Consider the following 20,863-nt stretch of genomic DNA (forward strand, 5'->3'; position numbering starts at 1 on the left):
AAACGATCTCGACTACAGGCGGTTATCGAACATTTCGCGAGGGTGTCGCGAAAATTTCCCCGGAAGTCGACGGGGGAAAAAAAACGAGGCTGGAACGCGGGGACGTTCCCCGTTCCTTGTTGTTCTTCGTGCCGGCTATGCATTTTCCATTATCGTCGATGCCTCGCGTATCGCGTGTTTCGCGTGACGCGGCACGAGTTATCGATGTTCCGGCGATGCACCTCCGGCGAATTCCGGCGAAAAAATGTTCGAAACACGGCCGATGGAATTCGAACGGGCTATCTGAAAATTGCTCAACTATGAATCGATAATATAGGAAGGCAACGGATCTTAAAAAGCGTAATCCTCGGATCTCTAAATTTCGTTTCATTTCATCATCATTAATTCCATCAAGTATCGAACGTGAGAGTTAAAATAAAAAAATAGAAAAAAAAAACAATTTAAACAAGGAGAAGATTGACGTAGCTAAAGTGGGAAAGCGAGTAAATCTCCTGGCTTTAGGCTGCTGCTTCGAATACGTACCAAGGTGTTTCCATTTTTCCACCGATTCCCATGGAAAGCCTTTGGCAAAGTGTACTTTCTGTTCTCGGATTCATCGTTCACGACAGGTTGAACAAATTCCTAAAAGCCCTCGGTGTGCATCAGTCCCGCGGCCAGATCCGGTGAACATACAAGGGAAACGTGACGGGGTCGCAATGTAAACCGTGAGAAACCATTGGCGTGGAAAGCTACGTGACGGTAATAAGTCCCTTTGGGCAGCTAGACAGAGAAGTGAATAGAAGAGACGACATCGTTATACTATCTACATAATGCCTCGCTATCATTGACCAATAAATTACGGCAACGTGTCCTCCCGCGGCGCCTCGATCACCCGACGTGTTTCCTCTTCCGTCGATTCGCTAGCTGCTCCGCGATTTATCGTTCCTATTAGATCGCCAGCACCGAAAGGGTGCATGCCAGCGGAGGTAAGGGGCTGCGATTTCCTCTGGCATGCGGTTGTGTTGCAATCTGATAGAAAATAAATGTTAGGAAAAGAGGAGGAGAGAAATTCTTAGAAACGAGCGCCTTCGATTTAGACCCAACATTTTCATCGAGGAACGCTAATTTTGTCAGCTGCGTCATTTCCAATTAATCCTAGTTTAACTTTCTTATTATTAGTGTTCAATTCTGTAATGGTTCTCTGTATAGAGGAGGAAGGAAATTCTTAGAAACGAGTGTCTTCGATTTAGACCCAACGTTTTCATCGAGGAACGCTAATTTTGTCCGCTGCCTCATTTCCAATTAATCCTAGTTTAACTTTCGTATTATTAGTGTTCAATTCTGTAATGGTTCTCTGTATAGAGGAGGAAGGAAATTGTTAGAAACGAGTGTCTTCGATTTGGACCCAACGTTTTCATCGAGGAACGCTAATTTTGTCCGCTGCCTCATTTCCAATTAATCCTAGTTTAACTTTCTTATTATTAGCGTTAAATTCTGTAATGGTTCTCTGTATCAACTGGATAAAAGAATAATTGGATCGTTCGTTAATCCATTTGCTACCGCGATCCCCAAATGGGGATTTGAATATATATTTTTTTATCAGTTGCAATAGGATTATATTAAATAAAATATTAAATAAAAATTTGGCAGGTAATGAGTTAACAGATTTGAGGGCGCTTACTATAATTACCATTCGATTACAGAAAAAATTGAAGAAATAGAAGAGGAACTCCGACCAATTTACGACGAAAACGAGATAGCAACACTGGTGAGTCTACCTGGACATCGTCTCTATGATACTAAAGAAAAAATCTATTTCATTTTAAGATAAGATGCGTCAAGGATATGACCACTTTAAGTGGACTGACCAACGCCCATTGGACCTATTATACCGACGTGATGATACGACAATTCTTCGAGAACCCGAACACCCCGATGCTCTGCGTTTACTACGTGCGCAACAAACTCGACATCTCGTTCATGTTTCCTCTGACCCCGGTGCACCAGCTGACATTCTTTGTCCGAGAGCCGCAAGAGATTCTGCGAGCGGATAACTTCCGGGATCGCGTGTTGTTCGGCTCGGTGAACGACAAAGTGGAGAGCTACATTTTGACGGTGGTGCAGAACGTGTTAACTCCGATCTTCCTGAAGATCGAAACCTGGCCAGACAGTATCCTATCGCTGTTTAACTCGTGTTTAATTAGTCTGCCGCGAAGGAAAGTTGGCGGATATCGCGGAACCGGTTGCGTAACGATGCTTCAACGAGAATCGAGTCTCGAAACTTTTCCGTCCTATCGTCCTTTTTCCTGGCGGCGATAAACAACGCGCGGAAGAGCCAGCCGGGGAAGGTTAATTGAGAAGAAGAGGCCGCGGTTCTCCTGGCGGGATTCCTCCGCGTAGATGCAGGCAATCGAAAGGTTCAGGTTGTTGCGAAAAGTTTCCCGACGGATCGTAAATTTCGAAAGGGCGAATGTGTCGCGTGCTCGACGATTCGCTGAACCGAGTAACAGGTATCCGTTGTATTTCAATGGAAATATCGATGAGAGAATGGATTCATAATACTTAAATAATAATAGCAAGTGTTAAATAATTCCTTCGATCCTGGCACTCGAACAGCTTCCTCATACCGGAAACCGACCGCAATTGTAATGTAGGTCCCTCGTTTAAATCCGTGCTCTTGCAATTAGACGAGCTTAGCTTCGATGCATTTGAAATAATGAAGCGACTTCCGGCCGAACGAAACGCAATCGTTGCTGACTGGACGAGTAACCTCGTTCGCACCTACCACGAGCAAACATCGAGGAGAAATTTAGCAACGGGCGAGAGTTGCACAGTGCATTTAGTCGAAAATTATGGTAATAATAACTTCGTCCAACCCTTCCTGTTTCGCCTGCTCCTTGTTTCTCCTGGCGGTACGTTCTGGGACCGACTGGGACCGGAAGTTGCCGTTGTGCTCTACTAACCGGGGATTGTACTGGCCGAAGTTACAAATTCACTTGGTAACGTCGTCACGTCAGATCGCTGTGACTTTGAACCGAAAGGATTACGCTTGCCCAGGACGATACTGTCGTTTCTACGGCTCTCTTAGGGCTCTTTTCATCAATAATAATTTATTGTTAATCGTTAATTCCCAATCGTAACTTCCAGCTTTCCAATATTGACATTTTTTTAAGTGCCCGTTTAAATATTGTTAATCGTTAACTTCCAGTCGATCTTCCAGCTTTCCAATATTGACATTTTTTTAAGCCCCCGTTTAAATATTATCAATCGTTAACTTCCAGTCAAACTTCCAGCTTTCCAATATTCCAATTTTTTAGGGAAATTTCTAAATGCCCGTTTAAATTGTATTTATTATTAAGTTTCCTTAACGCCAGCGAAATACATGCGTGAAGGCGGATTTTTACACCCACATGGACACCTTCCTGTGTAACTTAACGGACCTAACGTACAAAATGCTGGGCTTAACGGTGATATATGTACCATCGGAGGGTGTCGACCTCGCCGGCGACGATAAGGAATTGCTCAAGAGGCTTGGGGGTGTGGTGGCGCACTGGACCACCCAGATCAGGCTCGCCCTATCGGACCAGGAACAAGCAACGCCGAATGAGTTATTGTGCCTTCACGACGAATACGAATTTTGGATTTATCGCTGTTAGTAATTAGCCTCTATCAAAAAATCATCCCCCTCTCGATTTTAACAGAAATTCTAATTCCAACAGACGACAATCTATGCGGTTTGAATTACCAACTTCAAAAGACCACCGTGAAGAACATAGTAGAGTTTCTATTGCGCAATCACTCGACCTACGTGAGACAATTCGTCACCCTTAAGGAGGAGATCGAGCAAGGAGTTAAGGAGGCGAGATCCAACATCGAGTACCTTCGAGTCCTGGTGAAACCTACGGTTGAATTGAACCAATGCACCGAGCCAGCGAGCGTCGAGCAACATCTGATGAGAATGATGCACCTGTTCAGAACGATATGGCTGAACTCACCGTATTATAACAGCTACGAGAGGGTGGAGAACCTGTTCAAAGCTCTCAGCAATCAGATTATCATCCTCTGTCGAAATTATATCGATCTAACGGAGTTGTTCCAAGGAAAGACCAGAAAATCCATGGGGAAGTTTAGAGAATGCATCGACAGCTGCAAGAACTACAAATTGCTCTATGATAAAGTAATATTTTAACAAAATTCTTCATTCTTTTTTTTATTTTCTATTATTTAAATAGCTTCGCAGAGTATCTATGTTTAGAGAACGTACAGGTCGTTGGTAAAGAAAGGGTTAAATTTCATTTTCACATCGATCCCGCTTAGCTCGACTCTAGGTAGGTACAAATTCACTCGACGCTCGGGGTGCATTAAGGGACTATTAAAACGACGTGTGCAGAGTTACTTTAGATACTTAGGAAACAGCCGTTAAGCAAAGTGAGAGGAGTTGGCGCGTTAAGCGGAAGTCACGGTAATTGTACCATCTCTTTGGCCGACTCACAATGATCCCAGTGAACGAGGAAACACATCCCCTCCGTCTTTGTTAAAATAATATTCAGCCCGTTTAGAGCGGGTCCGGCGAGCTACAATTAATCTTGTATTTCGGTAATCGAGGCTAATTGTATGTAAGATAACATACCGAGAGATCGATGATCATCCGAGCGAACGAGGCGAATTTAATCCTCTAAATTAACGATCGTAAAATCACCCCTGTGCTCGGTTATAAATCGTAGAATAACAAAAGAGAGAATGACGGAGAAAAATAATTTGTCAACGAGAGATTAGCGTTTCATCCCCGCGAGGAGGGTGGAGGATAGTTATGGAACGGGGTCGAGTTTTAAGCGGAAGCGACAATAACCCCGACTTAGGCGTTTCCCGTGTGGCTAGATAAGCACGAGCAGGGATGAAAATTAGTTGGACGTATCCTTGCGACGAGAAAGAGCTGTCGAACGGGGTGAATTACAAGGTTGTTAGGAATTTTCCAGGAAAAATCTCGGTTATTGATCAAAGGTCAAATAAAGTGCCGGGGGATAACCGGTCTATTTGTTTCCTCGTAACAAGTATTTATTAATCCCTGCGAAGAATCTGGATGATTAATTTCTTGGCTCGCTCGGCTGGATGTTTAATTAACTCTCGTATTATTATATAAAAGTTTATTAATCCGATAGATTGAAGGGATTTTTCTGAAAATACTCTGAACATGGAATAAAAGTTGAACGGCAGGCGGTGATATTAGGTTTCGAGCTTTATAACCAGCCGTTGAAATATTTGATTATTTCCAAAGCAATTCGGACCGTTCTTCCGAAAAATCATATTCAAATATCGGGAAAAATTAACTGCTGATTAAATTATTCGTTTCGAAACGAAATAACTGTAATATTGAACAATATTCGTAGGGTGCTTTGAACAAATGGCTCGTCTCGCTCGAAAAACGAATCACGACCACGTTTGTCAGACAATCATCGATTGTCAAGGAACAATTTCCCCGCCAAAAAATCATATCGCATTTTCAATACCCCAATTATTTACCAATCACTTTACTCTTCGTGGTAATACATACTCGTATCTCGTTGAAACGCTTACATTAAAATCACTTTTTCATCACTGACAAAATGTAAAATCAGCTAACGAAATGAAATTGTCAGGCGAGTGGTCGCCGTCGCATTTGTATTCTCGCGTTTAACGAATTCAATTATCGTGGTTAAAATTAATTTTCATCAGAAAGGGAAGGATAGAAGGGAAACGTTTCTCGTTAGAGCTACGAGCATCGATTCGTTTTATCATCGACAAGCCGGGAATGAACGGCGTGCGCCGTTTTATCCGTTCAAAGCGGACGATAATGCGGAATAAAGGATGACACGCGAGGCAGGTGTAATCGGCCTTATTTAGCCGCTTTAAGTCGGCATTCGATTCCGTCACGTCGAGGCCGGATATTAAACGAGCCGATCTAGCTATAAATATAAATTTTCGCGAAACGACTGTTTCACCGTTCGCCGATTGTTTCCCTTTCAGATAGCACACGCTCACAACGTACTGACCCATTCACCGTGGGATTTAGACAGGGACAATATATTCCGTCACACCGATGTTTTCATCAGCAGGTGCCACGACATGATTGAGATCTGTCAGGCGATGATCGATTTTGCCAGGTAATCAGCCAAACCCTCTTCGCTCCTCTCGAGCCTCGCTCGCGAATTAACCCCTTCACACGCCAATCTTTCGTCAAAATTTATCGCCCGAATAAAATACAAAATTTCTTTTCCCATCGAATCTCGCGATTGCCGGGTTCAGAATGGACGAAACGACGGAAATGGTGAGGCCGATATTCAGCGGTACCTTGGGCGAGGAACACGAGAGGGTGTGTCTAAAGGTCGAGAGGCTGTTTCAGCAGGCTCTGCGAAATATCGAGCAGAACTCTGGCAGGATCTTAGACGTTCATTACGGGATGTGGCACGACGACATACTTGCATTTCGTGTCGAGATGAAAGATCTCGAGATTATAATTGAAAATCTGGTGGCCACCGTCTTCCAAGGAATGAACAACGTACAAGAGGCAGTCGAGAATCTCCAAGGATTTTATAATTATATGAATCGCGAGAACCTGAAGAGCGTGTTCGAAGCGACGACCGCTGAAGTAAGACATCGATGATGCTTTCGAGAAACTTTTTAACGAGATCGTTGACCTTTCGCAGATATGGAAGCTCTTCAGCGACGATATCCAGAGCACCAAACAGGAGATCCTGGATGAGACTGAGAAATATCCTTCGATGACACCGTACTACGCGGGCAGAGCTTTGTGTCTCAGGATGAAGGGTGCTCGTCTCCAATCGACCAGGGAATTATTGGAAGAATCTATATGGATGCCTTACTGCGGCCTCAGCGTAGAAGTGTACAATCAACACGACATATTTATGAAAACCATCGAAGACTTTGTCCATGATATTTACCATAAATGGATCTATCAAGTGGGCGACAATCCTCGGGCAAAGTTAGATCGATTTTTAATGAGACGCAGCGATTCGAATTACGGATTGCTCGAGTGCAACATCGATCCAGATATTTTGAGCCTCTGCCACGAGGCAACACATTGGATCAATCTGAAATTCACCATACCTGTTCACATCCGGATCATTTTTGACAAATGGGACAGCCTGCACTTCGCCTTCGAGGGTGTGATCGCTGTAATCATCGGTTACAATAAAGCGATACAAGGTTCGTTGGGAATGTCAATTTTCTGGAAAATTTTCCGAGATGTCTCTCTCCGCGTACCGTGTTCGTTAATTATCGACGCATTCGGCTGTTTCCGCATCCTACACAGTTAGCCGAGTTTCCTTCGGCTTTGGGTATTTCAATTACGAAATTCGTGACACGTCTGGTTTCCCTGTTATTAATTTTCCTCCGGGTGAAATTCAGAAAATTAGTTCTTCCAAAAGAGGTCCTGGTAAACTTCCCTCGCCACAGGAAATTCTGTTAGGCGTACATTTTCTGATACATCGAGTTTGTAAATTGATGTTTAACGAAGCCAGCAACCACGATGCAAAGCTTTGATTTTGCACGGGCTTGTTTTGGTGAAAAGCAAAGGGATAAGAATGAAACGATTTTATAAGAATGTTTCTTTTTCTCTCTCTCTCTGTGGATATAAATCCAGTTAACTGCCGGCCACGTGTTCGTACGAGTACCGACAAATATTTTGAAGTTTCAAGGGTTAAAAGCAGCGCGAAACTTCGGGTTTGCACATCGGTTCCCGGGAAATTGCGAAATAGTTGCTCGAGTACGTTTCTCAGGGAAATACCTCGAGCGTTTTCTTGCTCGGTTTTAACGCGCCGCTGCGTGTTATTAACCGAAGTAGCGACCACAATTATAAAATATCAAAACCGGTGGAAAGTTTAGACCCGGAACGGCAAGCAGACACTCTAGAATCTCGATTATACAAACTAATTGAAGGCACGTGCTTCGTGCCTATACAAGATATTCCTACATTTCGCAGCTTCTTGAAATTGTTTCAAATTCCTCATTCGAAATTATTTAAAAAAAAGAAAAGCATACGAGTGCAAAAAATCAAAACAATCAGCAATGCAGAATAACATATTGAAATGATCAGGTGTAGTACCTCTATAATTGTTTGAATATGTCTGAAATGGATAAAAATCGTAAAAGTATGCGCAAATAAAGCGGATTGTCCGTTGCAACTTTTAACATGGTTGTTATTTCAAAAATTGTTCCGAACGAGAGCTGTCCTTCTGGATTTACCATTGAATTCGCTTAAAATTTTCATGTTACCGCATGCTTTTTATCTGAACAGCCCTGTTTGTTCAGCGTTTCCAGATAATCGCGTGGTGAATGATGTTGAAAGAAAGGTGATATTTTATGTTCCCTTTTTTTTTTTTTCAGCATTGTCCGTTACGGAACAAGAGCTGTTCCGTGAGCTAATTCGCCAGCTAGACAGGAAGATCAATCCTGGCATAGGCAGGCTGACATGGAACTCCGAGTACATGGACGCATACATCGAGGATTGCTTTCACGAAACGGCAAATGTAGGTACACCTTCGTCCATAAGTCATGAGCCATTTAATAATTCGAGGTTTATGTTTAAATGAACGATATTAAACGCGTAGCGATACGTTAACGTATTCCATCGCTCTACTCGAGGTGATTATCATGCATGAACAGATAATAATTAGTGCCAGCGCAACGGGGGAAAAATAAATAAGGATATTCGCGATGTATCCAAATTTATTCGAAAATGGTAAGGTGTCCCATGACTTATGGATAGGAGGGTATACACTTCGTTTCACCGTCACCTATTACACGTCGGTTGGCAAACCCTGCTATGCGTACGGAACGAAAATTTATGCACCCAGTCCGGCTGTGTCCTAGGCGAAATTAAATTTTGACCCGGTCCAAGTGGGATACCGGGCCTTTGTTTGTTTAATTAAGCAAGAAGTACGCGTGCCGCCGGAAACCGAATAACAATAGCGGATATCCGGGCAACGGTGTTTGCGGCCATTCGTTACCCTGTTCAAATCGACGGAATTCGGCCGCAACCAAGGGCAAAGCTGGACACACCAGTGCAGTTTACAAGCTGTGCAATCGTACCCGTTTAACGTTTCCCGGTTATTCCTATCTACGTCTCTCCGTACAGTTGCAAGAGTTCATCGATGTTTACAAGGAATCGAACTTGGAGATCATGAGATTATGCGAGAGCCTCTGCGTAACCAGCATGATTAAAATTAGACCGAATTACACGTACACTTTGCAGGAATTGCAGGAGGAATTGATAACGTGCAGGTAAATCAGAAGCAACTCAGAGTTTGAATAATTTATTGGATAAGATAAAATTGTTTTGTTACAGGGAGGAGGCGTTTGAAACGATAAAAGATAAACATAGAATGATCATCCAATATGTACTGGTTATTTACGACGGATTCAGAAAAGTCATAGAAGATGTACGTTAAAAATTTCAACACCTAGGCTCTTATTATCTTTCGCATTCGATAGAAATATTTCTCAATCACAGTGTCGTATAATTTTCGACTCTGCTTTTAAATCTCCCTCCCCAGGGGACGCGTTAAAATATTTCCACCTACAATCACAGAAACACCGTCGTTCCCCGGCTCCTTTTTCCGCGATAAAAATTCTTAACTACCGCGAGCCTGTGTCGCATAGAAAATACTCGTCGTTGTTTCGTTGCCTGTCTGGCGACGGTTCCATTCTCAAACCGGGAACGTCGTCCTCGTTGGTTCGCTCGTTCCTGTCTACCGGAATCGGCGACAAAACGGCGTGTAAAGCAGCCGTTCACGAGCTTGAATTCTCGCAAAATGTCCCCGCGTTATCCCTGCAGGCTATGCGAAGCAATTTTCGAGCAGAGAAACGTAGAGCGGACCGATCCGCGTTACGATACGTCGGATGCGTGACGTGACTGCCTCTAGGAACGCGCGTGTCCTCCGGTTCCCTTAATCCGCAAACAACCGGAGGAATCGTAGCTTCCGTTGTGAAGCTAGATCGCGAATAGCAGTTCAATTTCTCACGCGAACGCATTTTTAATCGCAGACCCTCGACGAATGGAAGGTGTACTTGAACAGGATCGACCTGTTGATCAGCGAATCGTTTAGATTATGTCTAAGAGGATCTCTGGAGACCGTGTACAATGCTCTTCACGGAGATGGCACGACACCGCCATCGCCGCTCATTTTGGTGCACATCGATCTGATCGACAACAAGGTATATTTGAATAAATTAAATTGACAAATGAATTTATGAATTTTTCAGAAATCAAAGGTCCTTGTTATTATAGATAAGCTTCGTCCCAGATTTAACAGAAATCTCCACGATCATCTCGACCATCTTCGACAACCTGTTGGAACCCGTGAAAAAGTTTCATCGTCTGGTAGATAAATTCCGATTGAACTTAGCCATCCCTCCGTTTTGGAAATTTTACGAGACCGACGTAGAGATGCTGAATCTTCAACAGAAGCTCAACGATGGTTGTATATCTTCTGAAATTGAACGACTATTTCGATCAATTTATATTGATATTTTATTTTTCATTTTTATAGAGGTGAATTACTGTTTTGTTCAGGTGCAAAATTATCTGAAAGCCTGGGAACCCTTTCATGAAGTGTGGGAGGTTAACAGAGAGATGTACCTGCAGAGGTAGATTTCGAATGGGATCATTAATCGTTCATCTCTGACGAAGACACGAATTTTCATTGTTTCAGGTACGAGAAACTGAAGCCTACCCCGGAAACCTTCGACGCAGACATCATCAGGTACTTGATAATCGCGAACAATGTTCAAGTCCAGGATACAGTGATGACTGTGCACTTCCTCGACGTGAACGCGGATGGACTGAAGGGCGCTATCGTTGAAGAATGTTCCGTCTGGCAGCAAAAATTGATGACGCTTTTGTTGAGACAAACGGAGAACATGATGAACCACGTTTATCACTACATCGCGGAGAACTCGAAGAAGTGAGCGAGGAAAATTCGATATCGGTTAAGATGAATACGCGAAAGTCAACATATCTCGAGAACATTTCCATCGGTTTATGGAGAACTGTCTCTCACCGTGTCGCGATCAATTGGTTCGTTCGCAGAATCCAAAAGGAGCCGACAGATCTGATCAGCATGCAATACGCGATGCAATTGTTCCAGAGGCTGACCTCGGAGATTCCTCGGGAGGAAGCGGAGTTCCCGAAGATCCAGGAACAATACGATTCTTTACGTGAGCTTCTAAATGCTTCAGATTTCATTGTTACATCGTTCGTTTATTCCTTTTCTTCCGCAGACAAGTACGAAGTGCAGATGTCGTTCGACTTCAGACGGAAATTGCAAGATATTCAGCCTTCCTGGAACGCGTATCTGGAGATCCTCGGCATCGCTGAAGGAATGCTACTAGAAAAAAAGGCAACTGCCTTTCTATCACCTTATTAATAATAAGAAAATGAAAAACTGTCTCTTACAAGTACTGTTCTTCCAGGAGGAATTCAAGAAACTCTTACTGAACGATACGGTGATGTTCAAGGACGAAGTGATAGCGCTGGTTGCCAAATTTGCTGACACTGGCCCGTTTACATCCGAATGGCTCGCGAAAGGTATCATTTCCGAAACATCAACGATACAAATACTGACTTTAATTTTCACTCCATAGATGCTTTCACCTGGTTAGCACATATTCGTCGAGAAATTTTAGGCCTAAGGAGCAGAGAGAATAATCTGAAGTCACAGTTGGCTATGTTTGGCATCAGTCATCCTGATTACGCCGAACTCAAACTACTTGAAAAGGTAATCGTACCTCTTGGTCCTGGAATGAATGCAGCAAAATTCTTTTTTAGGATTTAGAAGCAATCGAGCTGGTGTGGGAGGTGACCAACGAATGGAACATGGCATGGGACAAATACAGGACGGACAATTTTTGGGAGATCGAGATGGACGAAATGGAGAACACTGCGAACGTTCTATTCAGAAAGCTAAATCGCCTTAGTCGAGAACTCAAGGACAAGAACTGGGAGATCCTTGAACACTCGAGGTAATGACAATTTTATTATTATTTAGATATTTTTTAATATCGATTGCTCCCAGGACACGAGTGGACCAGTTCAGACGTACCCTTCCTCTGATCACCGACCTGAAGAACCCAGCGATGAGGCCGCGGCACTGGAAAAGGGTCAAAGACATCGTCGATCGCGATTTCGATGAAACATCGAATGATTTCACCCTGGAGGTCATTGCTGAAATGCAACTGCAGAATTTCGCTGAACAAATCAGCGAGATTTCCTATTCGGCTACCATGGAATTATCTATTGAAATTGTGAGTGAATTCAACGATAACGAATACGATGATGGCAATTTTCTATTGTTATTTGCAGGGCCTTCAACACATCCGCGAGATCTGGTCAAAGATGCCCATAGAAATGGTTCCGTATAAAGAGAAAGGTATATTCAGATTGAGGACCATGGATGAAATAGTGCAAGTTCTGGAAGAACATCAGATGCAGTTGTCTGCTATGAAAACAACAAGGTTCGATGAATTTATTTAAAGATGTAACATCGTTTAGGAGTTGTCGATTGCAGGTTCGTCGAGCCCTTTGCCTCGGACGTCGATTATTGGGAACGAACCCTTTCGACCATAAACGAGGTCCTCGAAATGACCATGATAATTCAACGTGGCTACATGTACATGGACAATATATTCACCACAGAAGATATCAGGAAACAATTGCCCAAGGAAACCGATGAATACGACAAATTGACCAAACTGTGGATCGAAATCACTTCGCGAATGGCGGACTTCGGGTTGGCTCTACAAGCCACGCACCAACCACGTATGTATCATAAAAAAAAAGAAAGAAACTAACGAGAGAACAATTTTTTACCTTTACATTGGAGAATAAAAAATATCCCCTGCGTTTTCATAGTCCATTTACCTTCGGTTGAAAAATAATGAAAAATCCTTGCTACCCTTTTTATTATTTAATTGAAACAGGAAGCTGAAAATTGAATAAAATAAAATCAGAATCTTTTTATCTTCTAGATTAATGTTTATAAAATAATTTCTGGTCGTAGAAATGAAACTCCGAATTCATGAGACAAAGTTTCATTAAGTGACCTCATAAAAATCACATGAAACTCTTAGCTCTCGTGAAAAAAAAGGGGGAAGAAGAACAGGTGCTACAAAATTGTAGTCGTAGAAATCGTCAAAACATACGGTACAACGTAATGCATTGTAATTTGGCGGGCGGGAACAGGTTGGTCGTAATATCCGAGCGATTGCAGCACGGGGTAAACGAGGAAAAGAAAAGAGAAATATGCAGCGCGTCGTAGTCGTCGACGATGGCGGCTCAAAGGGGGAGAAAAGAAAGGGGGAGGGGAAAAATGAGAACCGAAGCTACGGGGTGGCTATAAAATAATGTAAATCCAGTGTACAGGAAGCGCTTGAGCTTTCTTTTTTCCTTCGTCCCACTCAATTTCTGTTCACGCTTGCAGCCGGCCTGCTCGATGTTCTGATTAAAATCCACGACCAACTGGAGTTGATGCAACGAACCCTGGAACAGTACCTCGAGACGAAACGACACGTGTTCCCCAGGTTCTACTTCATCTCCAACGACGATCTCCTCGAGATACTGGCGAACGCGAAGAAACCGGACCTCATACAGCCCCATATCAAGAAACTGTTTGAAAATATTAAATCTCTGAACCTGAGCAAAGTAAGTAATTAAGGAACTTTTTTAAAAGGGGCGTCTTTTTAATTAATTTGCTTGATAGTCTCCAACTGGCAAGAACCTAGCCATAGGAATGTTCTCCATTGAAGGAGAATACGTCAGCTTCTCTCAACCGGTGCTCCTCGAAGGACAAGTAGAGATATGGCTATGCGACATAGGCAAGTATCGATTGGTATTAAATTCCTAAATATATCAACGTAAAGAGAGACGAGCCTAATTAGCGCTCCCTCCGACCAGGTTGTTAAAGAGCAGAGCTAAATTACACCATTTGCAGCAACCGAAAAGAACGAACAAAAAAAAAATACCTCGCGACTAACGAAATATTTCATAGCGAAACTCGTTCTCTTCATCCCCGTCGAAAATCCGATTTAACCAGGTACGAGCGAGCATCTGGCAGCAGTGCAAAAAAGGGGGCAGCAGAGGGTGGGGGGTTAACCATGGCGTTTCATTCCGACGCTTTTATCCACCGCTCTAAAGGGCCCATCCGGTAACAATTTTTCCCGAAAGGGACACAATTTGCTCGTCGTAGTGTCGACGAGTGGATAAGGGTAAATGGCAACGCAACAAAAGCATAGAGAGAGGAAAAAAAAAAATAAAGAAAATTGTTCGCTTGTCACAATTGCAGAAACCGCGATGAGAGCGACCCTGCGCGAGGTGCTGCGACAGTGTCGAGCCGCCCTTCGAAAAATGATCGCGAAACGCGACAAGTGGGTGAAAGACTGGCCGGGCCAACCAGGAATTACATCCACTCAGATCCAGTGGACGGCGGACTGCACCCGTAGCCTGCTGCACTGCAAGTGAGCTATGCAGTTGGAAAATTTAGCGACGTTAGTTACGGCGTACCTGACGGGGGGATTGAAACAGGGATAGAGCACACAGAGGGGGTGGGTTAGAGGAAACTGAATCTAGCGAAGCGGCCTGAAGGCTGTTGAAGACGACCAACGAGGGAAGAACGGTGAGAAGATGCAAACGGGTACATCGGAGAAAATGAGAGGAACTATAGTTGAAAGGGTTGAGTCGTAGATAGAGGGACATGGTACAGTTTGTCTCACAAAAATTTCTCTGATATTTAATAGAGGGCGAAATCAATTACCTTAATCAAAGAATCTGTTAATAACTACAGGGTGTGTGATATGAAATAAATGACGAAGCTAATTGATTAAATATATCGAATTGATAGGAAGGACAGAGGTTCAATTAAATACCTAATGGTGTTTCATACGTACTTTATAGTGTACCATTTTATACGGGAGATAAATTTTCACGAAGATATAGCGGGCACGCTCTTGTGAGACAGACTGTAACTCTAATAAGGGAAATTTTGCATATTCCGGCTCTGGTGCTGCGATCCAGCCACACCGCCCACGGTATGCACCCTTCCTTCCCTCGTTTGCATATACTACCCGTACTGCGAATAATTTAACCCCTCCATCCCTCTGTGTCCCTAGCCGGGTCGTAGAAAATCCTCTCCGTCCCGGGACCGTGGTTCTAACGTTCGTGTTACGGTTAAAGAGGTGTACCCTGTGCGCGCCCAACGCTCGGTACGTGTCTCCCTCTCGCCTGGGAAACAGTTCGAGTAAGTGGAAAAGAAATAAAAGGGATACAGAGGTGTCGGATAAAGAGGCTGATTATCCTGGCGAGAGGTAATGGCCAGAGAGCAGTGGAAAGAATTCCTATTGCTGCACTTTGGCCGCGAAACGAGCAGACTAAATGTCCAGGCTGGGATAAGAAGAGGGTGTAATGTTTGAAGCTTCAGTATAATCTCATTTATTCATTTCTTTTTTTTCTTCTTAAGTGTATCCTTAATAACTCCGCTATTTTTTAACGGTTTCACTTTGAAAAATAAAGCTGGAAGCTTCGATTACCGTGAAATTTGAAAGCCCTCGATTGAAAGTTGATAGCAAGTCGGATTTCTAGATTGGTAGACTCGAGACGACCGTTGAAAAAACTTCGAAAACGACAGAATCAAGCGCTGAACAAGTATTCGGAGGCGATCAGAAGCGATCTGACCCAATTAGATCGATTGAAGTTGAAAGCGATCGTGGTGATCGAGATACACGCGCGAGACGTTATCGAGAAGATGTACCGAGCGAGTAAGTCATCCGATTTCCATTTCGATCTTATAATTTCAACTATTTTTTTCGCATAGAATTCACACGCATCTCGTGTACTTGCAACAAATTATGGATTTTATGGGATTCGACCAGATATTTGCGGTGTTGTGACGTTAGAACGATGGGTTACGTGGTTATTGGGGTGGCCGACCCCATCCCCTGGTGTACCTCGTAAATTCATCTCCCGTATTGGGTCGAAAATAGATAAATGACCAGATAGATACGGGGCCAACGTGTATTACCCTTGTAACCGTGGAAACAATTTGCCTCGGATGACCGGCAAACATTGCTAAGTGAACAGGTGCAACGTTTGCCGATCGCGCTGTTTGGCAAATTCGTGCGTCACCGATTTGCCCGGCCAATTAATGCGATTTCGTGAATTAAACTAATAGACGGAAGCTGAATTTCCATGATTCGTTGTGTATCCACGCGATCGGGGATTACCGATACGAGAGAATCGCAGTTCTCTCGTCGACGATAGAGCCCATTTTTATTTTATTTTTTTATTTTTAACGCGACATCGTCCACCATTGACCGCAGTGTTATCGAGATATTTAACCGAGATAAGGATACGAAGATTGGCCTCGTTTCAGACTGCAAAGACGTGTCAGCATTCGAGTGGCTGTCGCAGCTGCGGTTTTACTGGGACAAAGACATCGACGACTGCATCGTCTGGCAAACGAACACGTATTTCATCTACGGATACGAGTACCTAGGAAATACCGGACGTTTGGTGATAACACCTCTCACGGATCGGTAAGACAATACTTTCGATAATAATTTAAAATGTATGTAGTTAATTAAAAATACTAATTGCGACAGTGGGACATCAGGTTCTCAAGTCGTTCGATATGATTTTGTGATAGAAAGGAGGTCACTGGTAGCAATTCCCATTGGAATTGCTGGAATAGTTGGGTAACATGTCACAGGGTCGATTATGCGAGTTAATTAGGTCAAAGGTCGCGACGATTATTAGCCCCGCTACGGCTTACTATTAAGTACAACCAATCGCGCATCCAAACGTCGAAATATTAAGTTCGTTACTGTTAATGAAATAAAGCAAACGCGATACCTATCTGCAATTCGATGCTAAATTACCTGAAACGTCAACCCTTTCGTCTGGAATAATAATGAACTGCAAGCTAGTATAATAATCAGGATCAAATGTCGACGAGGGTGTTTATTAATGTTAATCAATAGTTACTGGGTTCTAAGTTATTAAGTCGGAGATCCTTATAATGTCGAAAATAATAAATTGCAAATCATGTTATACGAGTTAAGGGAGGCGAAAATTAAATGGTCAAAAAATATAGATATTTTAAAGAATTTTTTTAAAACAACTTAGTCGAAAAACATTAAAAATTTAATTATCAGATTACTGGTGCTTAAAAGAAAAAGAAGACCCGATTTTCGTGACCATCTATCGTGTACGATCCCCTTTAACAAGAAATAAGAGACTTACAATCTTTCAATCTACCGTAAAACGAATTCATGGATTCGAACAAGCCACGATCGAGCGTTTTAATCCGTTTTCAGCCGAATGAATCGATAACGGAAGGGTGGGTAGGACGTATTACTAGGAGGGACCGGGCTTCCAGGAAGTCGTCGCGTTTTTCTTGTCCAGCCGAAGACAAATTCTTCGAGGGTAACAAATGTATCGGGACGGCCTCCTTGTCTGTCCATAAATTAGATCGGGTTGCTTGCCTTTTATCGCGATTAAATCGATAAGTATCGTCCTGAAGGGACCGCCACGATATCGTTCCCTCGCGTTTCCTTTGATATTTTGTCGCGCAAACTATGCTGCTCCTCGAATGCTGTTACAAGATTGTATCCCTTCTTAAATGGCGAATATTACGTGCTTCTGTATGCAGAATATTCTCTTCGGTTTCAGGCAAAATTGCGTTTACCGATCGACCGGATTTTACGGAGCTTAGGTTGCAAACTGCTTTGCTTTTGCAATATAATCCTTTCTGTTAATTGCAAAGGACGAAGCTATTAGGTTGATGCATACACAAGATTGATATGAAAATATTGACGCAGACTTTTGTACGTTGTTTGTTCACGCGTTGAATATCAGAAATTTCTATCTGAAAGCGTTGAGTCAAGAAATAAGTAGATTATCGAGGTTCAGAGATCGTCTATCGTGCGGGGTAAGGTGAAGTTATCCTTCGGCAATAATTTGATTCGAACGATAGATGCTACATAACGCTGACCACAGCCCTACACCTTTATCGAGGGGGTAGTCCGAAGGGACCAGCTGGCACTGGGAAAACCGAGACGGTAAAGGATCTCGGGAAAGCTCTAGGCTTCAACGTGATCGTTCAGAACTGTTCCGAAGGACTCGATTACAAAAGCATGGGAAAATTGTTCGCTGGATTGTCGCAGACCGGCGCCTGGGGTTGCTTCGACGAATTTAATCGGTGAATAAAAGGTAACAATATTCTCGTTTTATGTAAAAATAATCGAAATTTCTCTTCGACGAATAGAATCAACATCGAGGTTTTATCAGTCGTCGCGCAACAGATACTCTCGATACTTACCGCCCTCTCGCAGAAACTCAGCAGATTCGTGTTCGAGGGATGCGAAATATCTCTGGTTCAAACCTGCGGCATATTCATCACCATGAATCCCGGCTACGCGGGCCGCACCGAACTTCCCGACAATCTGAAATCCATGTTCAGACCTATCTCGATGATGGTACCAGACAGTAGCATGATCGCCGAGATCAATTTGTTCGGCGAAGGATTCGGGAACACCCGTGTTCTGGCCAGAAAAGTTAATACGATCGGGCTACGCCTTGGATCATGATATGTAAAATAATTTAATTCGCTTCTACAGGTGTTCACTTTGTACACGCTGGCTCAACAACAGCTTAGCAAACAGTATCACTATGACTTTGGATTGAGAGGTATAGTAACGTTGACCAGGTACGCTGGTAAGAAGAAGAGGCTTTATCCAGGCTTACCTGACGACGAGGTACATTTTTGTAATAAGTAAATTGTTCAAATTAAGGAATATTTTTTTTATTTATTTACTAAATGGGAGCAAACCCTTTAATACAAATTTTAACAAAATAATAATAATAACAATTTATGTTATTAATAATAATGGGATTAATAGGTGATCATCCTCGCGATGAAGGATATGAACATCGCTAAACTCACCTCAGACGACTTACCATTGTTCCTTGGTATCACCGGTGACCTCTTTCCGGATGTGGAGGTGCCGACGGTGGATTACGAGGAAATTATCAGTTATATAACCAAGGAGATGGCGAAGTTAAAGCTGCAGGTAATCTGGTAGAGGAAGTTGAAGGTGGTCGTGAAGGGAACGACATCCTCCTTCGTCGATTCTTCTTTTTTTTTCCCTCCTCCCCCCCAAAGGCGTGTCCGTTTTAATAGAGAATCGGGTCTATCGATCGGAAAAGCAGAGAGGCGGAAAACCGTCCTTGTAAATTTCACCGGATGCATATTGAATGCCGATAATCCGAGCGCGAGAATTCGTGCCGCGTGAAATTCAATCGAGTTTATTATCGCGGTCGCGCGATTGTTAATGATAGGTACCAATATCCCGTGAAACCTTGTTCGTCCGGTTGAATTTGACTTCGACGAGAACCCACGAGAAGGATACTCGTTAACGTAACCGGAGACCTGAACAGGTTGATTAATTTCGATTGAGAGGAATTTTCTTGGTGAATTCTGGAAAGTCTCGTTTTATTTTGAAAATTATTTTATTCATTGGAATTTAATCATACAATAATAGCTTGAAATAATAATAATAAAAAGTATTATTGAAATTGAACCAATTCTAAAATCAATACATATATATTATTGAAAAATGCAAGAATTATTGAAAGCTTAATCAAATCAAAATTCCATCCGATTGATTATTAAATACCATTGTTAACATCGCGGTCCCGAGCCACGTGAATTTTCATACATTCAATTTAATTATTCAACACGATTTATAGCCGATTCCGATGATACTGACGAAAGTGATCGAACTGTACGAGACGAAGAGTTCTCGCCACTCCAGCATGATCGTAGGCGAGTCTAACACTGCGAAAACAGCCACGTGGAAGGTGTTGCAGAACACGATGACCAGCATGAGAAACGACAAGAAAGCCGACTTCAATTTCGTTCACGTGTACCCCATTAATCCGAAGGCGTTGAGCCTTGGTGAACTTTATGGGGAGTACAATCTTGCTACAGGAGAATGGCACGACGGAGTCATATCGTCGATCATGCGGAAAACCTGTTCCGGTATCCTCTATTCTGTATCCGTTTCTCTTTTTTGATGAAAAGCTCGTTCCTGGGAAATGGGCAAAGTCGAAAGAATTTTTCTTTTTTTTTATAGAGGATACCCCGGACGAGAAATGGATACTCTTTGACGGCCCTGTGGACGCGGACTGGATCGAAAATATGAACAGCGTAATGGATGACAACAAAGTAAAATTTATTTAAAATTTATTTAAAATTATAAAGAGAAAATTGACATGATTGGTCGTGGAGTCGAGTTAATGGTGCTAATGGGAGAGGTCAGGGTGGGCCTGGTTCCTTCCAAATATTCGGATTGGGTCCCTATAGATTGTAAAATTTCAGAATTCTAGAATTCCAAAATTTTGATATTTCAGAAATTCCAAATTCTAAATTTTCAAAATTTCTAGGATATTTGGCCCACCCTACGAAAACCTAATTACATCGAGATTGATTGATTTATCGAAATATGTTTCTCCTACCTATCAGCGCATTACTTAATTGGTACTAAGAATAAATTGCTGAAATATACATTTGCAGCTTCTGACGTTGATAAACAATGACCGAATCACCATGCCCGATCAAGTGTCCTTATTGTTCGAGGTGCAGGACCTCGCCGTAGCTTCACCAGCCACGGTCTCCCGTGCAGGCATGGTGTACAACGATTACAAGGATCTAGGCTGGAGACCGTACGTGAATTGCTGGCTACAAAAATACAATGCCAAAGTAGAATTCACAGAAGAGGTAAACAAATAAGTATTACTAAGAAATAAAATCATAAAAGTTAGAAAGATGATATATGA

At 42.7% G+C, this 20,863-nt stretch overlaps 1 protein-coding gene across 1 annotated transcript in view; it reads left to right on the forward strand.

Annotated features, from left to right (window-relative positions):
- The window catches only part of LOC114874393 (dynein axonemal heavy chain 2), a 35,591-nt gene that overhangs the window by 3,298 nt on the left and 11,430 nt on the right, over positions 1-20,863 (forward strand). Inside the window, exons 2-36 of the mRNA XM_046287174.1 lie at positions 1,683-1,747; positions 1,807-2,275; positions 2,667-2,812; positions 3,354-3,630; positions 3,699-4,156; positions 5,983-6,119; positions 6,262-6,604; positions 6,663-7,182; positions 8,362-8,504; positions 9,113-9,258; positions 9,323-9,416; positions 10,021-10,191; positions 10,265-10,454; positions 10,527-10,623; positions 10,689-10,940; positions 11,066-11,193; positions 11,257-11,375; positions 11,449-11,563; positions 11,620-11,753; positions 11,804-11,997; positions 12,051-12,279; positions 12,338-12,489; positions 12,543-12,793; positions 13,455-13,675; positions 13,734-13,848; positions 14,316-14,487; positions 15,608-15,783; positions 16,398-16,560; positions 18,000-18,224; positions 18,291-18,579; positions 18,643-18,780; positions 18,925-19,095; positions 19,775-20,066; positions 20,161-20,252; positions 20,601-20,804. Of these exons, the coding sequence (XP_046143130.1) occupies positions 1,683-1,747; positions 1,807-2,275; positions 2,667-2,812; positions 3,354-3,630; positions 3,699-4,156; positions 5,983-6,119; positions 6,262-6,604; positions 6,663-7,182; positions 8,362-8,504; positions 9,113-9,258; positions 9,323-9,416; positions 10,021-10,191; positions 10,265-10,454; positions 10,527-10,623; positions 10,689-10,940; positions 11,066-11,193; positions 11,257-11,375; positions 11,449-11,563; positions 11,620-11,753; positions 11,804-11,997; positions 12,051-12,279; positions 12,338-12,489; positions 12,543-12,793; positions 13,455-13,675; positions 13,734-13,848; positions 14,316-14,487; positions 15,608-15,783; positions 16,398-16,560; positions 18,000-18,224; positions 18,291-18,579; positions 18,643-18,780; positions 18,925-19,095; positions 19,775-20,066; positions 20,161-20,252; positions 20,601-20,804 (7,088 nt within the window). The remainder of the gene's footprint in view (positions 1-1,682; positions 1,748-1,806; positions 2,276-2,666; positions 2,813-3,353; positions 3,631-3,698; positions 4,157-5,982; positions 6,120-6,261; positions 6,605-6,662; positions 7,183-8,361; positions 8,505-9,112; positions 9,259-9,322; positions 9,417-10,020; positions 10,192-10,264; positions 10,455-10,526; positions 10,624-10,688; positions 10,941-11,065; positions 11,194-11,256; positions 11,376-11,448; positions 11,564-11,619; positions 11,754-11,803; positions 11,998-12,050; positions 12,280-12,337; positions 12,490-12,542; positions 12,794-13,454; positions 13,676-13,733; positions 13,849-14,315; positions 14,488-15,607; positions 15,784-16,397; positions 16,561-17,999; positions 18,225-18,290; positions 18,580-18,642; positions 18,781-18,924; positions 19,096-19,774; positions 20,067-20,160; positions 20,253-20,600; positions 20,805-20,863) is intronic.

The sequence above is a fragment of the Osmia bicornis genome, chromosome 9 (genome assembly GCF_907164935.1).
Source record: "Osmia bicornis bicornis chromosome 9, iOsmBic2.1, whole genome shotgun sequence".
Classification (NCBI taxonomy): domain Eukaryota; kingdom Metazoa; phylum Arthropoda; class Insecta; order Hymenoptera; family Megachilidae; genus Osmia; species Osmia bicornis.